General features: G+C 42.9%; 1 protein-coding gene across 1 annotated transcript in view; it reads left to right on the top strand.

Moving 5' to 3' along the window:
• Positions 1-396: 396 nt before the first annotated feature.
• The window catches only part of FARSB (phenylalanyl-tRNA synthetase subunit beta), a 37,004-nt gene continuing 31,257 nt past the window's right edge, over positions 397-6,143 (top strand). The window contains exons 1-7 of the mRNA XM_014879574.2: positions 397-486; positions 1,485-1,540; positions 2,437-2,591; positions 3,097-3,169; positions 3,468-3,583; positions 4,019-4,169; positions 5,313-5,421. Coding sequence (XP_014735060.2) covers positions 429-486; positions 1,485-1,540; positions 2,437-2,591; positions 3,097-3,169; positions 3,468-3,583; positions 4,019-4,169; positions 5,313-5,421 — 718 coding nt within the window. The 5' untranslated portion in view covers positions 397-428. The remainder of the gene's footprint in view (positions 487-1,484; positions 1,541-2,436; positions 2,592-3,096; positions 3,170-3,467; positions 3,584-4,018; positions 4,170-5,312; positions 5,422-6,143) is intronic.

Genomic DNA, 6,143 nt, shown 5'->3' with positions numbered 1-6,143 from the left:
GTGCACAAATGGGGACGGGAACGGCGGCAGCGCCGGGATTCACCATCCCCGCGGCGCACAGGGACAGCGGTGGGACCTGCGTTGCCCACGCGGGGACGGGGACAGCGGCACCTCCGGCACACGCAGTCCCACACGGGCCGCCCGTCCCGCCCAGCGCCCGTGACAGCGCGGGGTCCCGGCGCGGGCTGATGTCACCGCCGTAGGTGCCCGCCGCGCTGCCGGGGCTCGGCACGCCGCCCACCCGTTCCCCAGGCGCAGGCCGGGATCGGAGCAGCCGCCGGGCCGCCCGGGCGCGGTGTCAGGGCGCGGGGAGCGCGGGGGGCGGCGGGCGCGGGCGGGGGTCTGAGGGCGGCCCGCGGGCAGCGCGGCGGCAGCGCGGCGGGGCCTGGCGGGAGCGCGGCGCAGGCGCAGCGCGGGCCCGGGCCGCCATGCCGACCATCAGCGTGAAGCGGGAGCTGCTGTTCCAGGCGCTGGGCAGGAGCTACAGTGAGTGCTCGCCATCCCCGCCCTGCTGCGGGACGCGCCCGCCCTGCACCGCGGCCGCCGGGCTGACGTCGCCGCGGCGTCTCCGCCGCTGTCCGCTCCGGCCGGAGCGCAGCCCTGAGCGCGCACGGTGCCGGCGGCCGCGCCCTCCGCGCCCTGCGTGTACCGGGGCTGCGCTGGGACTCTCGGGGAAGCTCAGGCCTCAGAGCGCCGGCGGCTCTCCTGTCGCCTGCTCCTCGCCAGCCCTCGGCACGCCAGGCACAGCCATGTGTTATCCCTGGCCCTCTCAGCCCATTGCCCCGACACGCGCTGCTTTGAGCCCAAATCTCTCGGGAAATTGCAACCACGCGTCTCCACATGGTGGTTTCTGGCTGGAGTTTCAGTGTCTGGTTTAGGATCTGGTTAAACGAAGAAGGAGAGAGAAAAGAGAGGGGAGCAGGCAAAGCGAGCAGTGAATAGTGTGGGTTTATTAATTTCCTTCTTGGCTCAGGAAGCAGATTTAAGAGCTGCTCGGCTGAAGGAGCATTCAGGATGTGCAGTGGTTCAGAGCAGACGGGAGCTGTGGCTCGTCAGACAGCCCGGTGCGGATCTGCACTGTCAGCTCAGGGCTGTGTTACTCACATGGTACCACGCAGTTGATGCAACCTCTGTAGAACAACCTGACTAATCAGAATAGGAACACTTAGCAGAAGCTTCCCAGTTATTCCCTTCTGATTTCATTATCTGTTCAGGCCAGAGTTGCTCCGACAGACTTGGCTGAGGAGCTGAGCTCCAAAGACCAGAAGCCCTCCCTTGTGACTCTCAGAATACCATGTCAATAAATCGAATATATACTAAAGAAGCTGCTACTCAGATGCAAATATAAGGAAAATTCTTTAAGTTACTTTTTCTTTTTTTTTTTAATAGCATTTATTACCTTGTTTGAAAACATTCCAAACACGCACACAAAAATTAGGTCTGAGGTCTGCTTGTTAACCAAAATTCACCCTCTTCCTTCACAGCGGATGAAGAATTTGATGAGCTTTGCTTTGAGTTTGGTTTGGAGCTTGATGAAATTGTAAGTAATGTTTTTATTTGTTGCTTTTTGACAGCATATTGACATCATTGCTTTTTGGTAAGAGTTTGTATAGCATATAGTTGTTTTCAGCATATCCCCTGGTACAGGGACTGTATTAACAAAGGTATTTTGAATTTGGATAAAACCCCTCAGACTTACAAAAGTTACTGCTTTGGAAGCAAGCGACTCCAAGATGGCATATTGCAAGGTCAGCACTGTGTGCTGCTTATCTTCAGTCTAAGGCACTATTTTATTTAGCAGCATAAATATGGCCACAGAGCATGTATTGATCATATTTTACAAGATCTGTTTGGCTTTGTTTGATATACAGTCGTCCATACACTATCAAAAAAAATGTATTTGTCCTGGACATTATTATCTGAGTTGTAACTAATGTTTATTTAACATTTTGATTTAGGTTCTGTGCTTGTGGTGATTTTCTAGCCCTGATAACTCTATCCATGCAAATCTTGTTCAAGCAGATCTGTTTTGGTTTTGCCATTTAGTTTTAATTTATTGGCCTTTTAATGATGTTTATGAAAAGGCATCTGAACATTTATTTCAGAATAAATTTGATTATGACAAGTCATTTGCCAATCTGTTGCCAAAAATAAGGTCTCAGATCTCTGCTGGGATCTGACAGCCTGGAGGTTCTTAGTTCTATAATCTTCTTTCTTAAAATTTTAATACTGAATTTTTCTTTTGGCACACTGCTCTACAGTTTCTGAATTTGAGGTTTTATGCCATTTCTTGTATTTGGTGTGTCCATTTGCTGTATAAATACAAATTACAGTGTTAAACTTTTAATTAATACAGTTTCTCCTATGATATCACTATCATACTGCTGCCAATGTTAAGATGTATCAGGTTAAAAGTGCATTTTTGCTTCATTTCAGACATCTGAGAAGGACATTATAAGTAAAGAAAAAGGCGAAGAAAAGGCAAAGGGTGCATCTGATGTTGTTCTCTATAAAATTGATGTCCCTGCCAACCGCTATGATCTGCTTTGCCTGGAAGGGTTGGTCCGAGGACTGCAGGTCTTTAAAGAAAGGTAAGGCAGAGTTCTGAGATTTCTGTGTAGTTTGTTATTTGTTGAAATACGGGTCCATTTCTGGTCAATAAACAGAAGTTCCTACTTGCTTGGATTTTGAGTATGGTTACGTGTAAAGATCAGATTCATCATCCTCTGGAGAGGATCGCCTGCATAACTTAAAAATGACTGGACTAGAATGTTACTGTATTTTGTATTTGTTCTAAAAAGTTTTCAATTGCTGTTCCATTTGAGACTTATACTCTGTAAAGAACTCCTGCAGAGAAACTTCCTTGTGGTCCTTTGTAGTAAATACCAAAACAAGTAATTTATTTCCCTTTTCTGCAACAACGTGATCTTGCTGAGTTCTTCCGTTCTGGTTCAGTAATCTGTTTGCCATCCCATAAAAAACAAGTTTTGCACAATTAACTAATTATATTATCAAAAAAGCTTTCTACATATAGTTGTTGCTGCATTTCTGGAGTTTGCTGCATTTCAGCTATAGACTTACTTGTTTTTGTTTTAGGATAAATATCCCTAGGTTCGAAAAGATAATACCAGCTGAGGGTGAAGGTCAGAGGCTGATTATCACTGAACAGGTAAAAGTGTTTACTTCACCTTTGTAAATGTATTGAGAGTTGCTGAAGCAGCAAGATACATATCAGTATGATTTTGTAAGAGCAGTGAGACTGGAAATCTTATTCGCAGAACAAGAGCTAAAGAAATTTAAATATCTCTACTCGTTGTAGTCTATTCTTAGGAATGAGGAGGGGGAGAAACAACAGACAAATTGATTTGGGTGAACCTAGTAGCAGATCAAATCAAAGTTTCAGATGGAGCTCAGATCAAAGTTTCAGAGCTCTCTTGAAATCTGCATGCTGCTGTTGTGAATTGCAGACTGCCCAGATCCGGCCTCACGCTGTAGCTGCTGTCCTCCGCAATATAACTTTTACCAAGGACCGCTATGACAGTTTCATCGACCTCCAAGAGAAGCTACACCAAAATATTTGCAGGTTAGTGCTTAAATTTAAAATGGTATATAGTGTCTGTGTGTATGATTTTATCACAAGACTGCACATTCCTATTGCAGAGAGGCATTATGGTTATGCCAAGGAAAATCTTCTCTAGGAGCTATCTTGATCCTTTGCATTTCCTTGCCTGTTCTTGTCTGCTGCCAATATTGTTCAACATAAATAGCTGTTACCGTTCATTTCAACATTGAAACCAAAGTGTGTAGCAACATTCCCTTTGGATTTGCCTTGACAGTGTGTTGTTATTCATAATAATATTTATTAAAATGTTATTCATCAAGCAATTTTTGGGCTCTTCAAAATTATCCTTTTGCTTTTTCAGTAAGCTCTGTGAATGCATAGAAGTATAGAGCATCATACTCTAAAAAACTCCAAGTATTACTAGTAAAAACATTATTTTGCCTTCTTTATTTCTAGGAAAAGAGCATTAGTAGCAATAGGTACCCATGACTTGGACACCATCACTGGTCCATTTACTTTTACAGCCAAAGCACCTTCTGAAATTAAATTTAAGCCCTTGAATCAATCCCAGGAGTACACAGCCTCACAAATTATGGATCTGTATAGGGTAAGTGTTGCTCTAAATGAGGAAGATAAATTACCAAGGCTAAATATCTCCCTTATCCTTGTTACTAAAAGTTATTCTTACAAATAAAACACAGTTATCTTCTGTAGCTTAACAGCCAGTGAACATTCCATATTTTACTTATCATGAGCAATGCGTGGTAATATTTTATTTTATTGTCTGTGAAAGAGACATTGCGGTGTTTTGGGACTAAGAGCAACTCTTAGAATGGGTTTGGTAGAAAACTGATTTATCCACATGAAGATTGATTTTCATGATGCTCTTAATACTGTAAAAGGCTTGTGTATTTATCTATGCATAAATATTTGGTGTACAAAGGTAGGAAAATTTTGAGTAGATATTACCAAATTTTTTAATGTTACCTTCATTTGTCCAGTTTGCTTGGGGAAGATGTTGGATTGTTTACCCAGCTGCATATTAGGCAAGCATAGCTGTGTAAAATGCTCAAGTCTGGCACTGCTCCTGGCTCAGCATCCTGGTGAAACCAGGCAAGTGCTAGGAAAGATCCTATCAAGTCTGATTTTACAATGTTTATGTGGACCAGTTCCAATGTCAGCATTTGAAAATGTTACTGTTTATCACAGTCATGACAGTGTACAGCTCTGCTGGAGCACACATACTGGCCATGGAGACAAATCCTCAAGTATTTCTGACTAAAGAGTAAGAGAGCTCAGAAACAAGAGATACTAAAAGGAAATTAGGTTTTTGATACAGCACATACTTATATCATTAGAAGAAATGTAAATTTTGATTCAAATTTAGGTATAAATTTGTCAATATCCAGCAATTTATGACTAAAAGTATTGCAGTGCTAATTTTTATCACTTTTAAAAAGAGTTCCAGTAGACTAAGGATATTTGGCAATGTTTGCTGTGGTGAACAAGGGTGTCATTTGGACAGCATGGCCTACACATGTTTGAGAGAATCCTTAAATAAAAAACCCCAAAAATCCAGTTCTCTCGAACTTTTCCTGCTGCTGGGAGCAAACACCCTTTGCTAGTAAAGTATCTAACCCAATCCTTCCCACCTTCAAAATTCCCCTTAATCACTCACCAAAGGATTGTGGCTCTGTGGAAGGTCACTCGTGAGCTGAAGTGAAATTCAGGCTGTGCTTTGTTTCTCCAGACTGACAGCCACCTTCGACACTACTTGCACCTGATTGAAAACAAGCCACGTTACCCTGTCATTTATGACAGCAATGGGGTTGTTCTGTCCATGCCACCAATCATCAATGGTAAGATTAATTTGTGATTAATGTAATATTAATCTGCTTTGTACTGCTCTTTTGTGTGTGAATTAGTCTGACAGAAGCACTGATGTGTTGTTGGAATTATTATGGTTTCTTAAAATTGTTTCACTTACAATTTCGTAAAGTCTTCTTTCCTTCTTTCAGTTTAAAGGTAGTAAAATTTTTTGCTCCCTCCCTAGGCTGCTAGTTTTCCTTTTTCTCATCTTCATCAGAAGGGTGTAAAAGTCATACTGCAAACCTCTGCATTGAGCTTGTCATACTCTTCCCCAACTCAATACTGAGTTCCTCATGGCAGGAGCTTTCCTTAGGAAAGCATTTTGTTTAGCTGAAAGAGGCCTGCAAGAAACTATTTTGTAAGCTGGTAACTGTAACTAGTAACTGCAACTTTGTACTCCATTTATAAGGTCACAGCAGGGAGCTTACCAGCAATGGGAACTAGTTTTTGTGGCTCCAATTGGTGTCGCACTAAGTGATTTCAGGAGACTTTAATTGCTTAAAAAGAATAAATTTACTTTTTTTGCATCGTTTCTAAACATGGGTTTTTTCTGAATGCAATAGAAACCATGGGTGATTTTTGAGAACCAGGTTTACTGAAGCCATTTAATGGTATGATAAGGATTACTCCTTAAAGAAGGATAATTCAGTATACCTGTATACTGAAGTATAGGTCAGGAATCAGTAAATTTGCCTATACTGACCAATAAATC

The sequence above is a fragment of the Sturnus vulgaris genome, chromosome 10 (assembly GCF_052056855.1).
Source record: "Sturnus vulgaris isolate bStuVul1 chromosome 10, bStuVul1.hap1, whole genome shotgun sequence".
Taxonomy (NCBI): domain Eukaryota; kingdom Metazoa; phylum Chordata; class Aves; order Passeriformes; family Sturnidae; genus Sturnus; species Sturnus vulgaris.
This window is presented reverse-complemented; position numbering and strand designations above follow the sequence as displayed.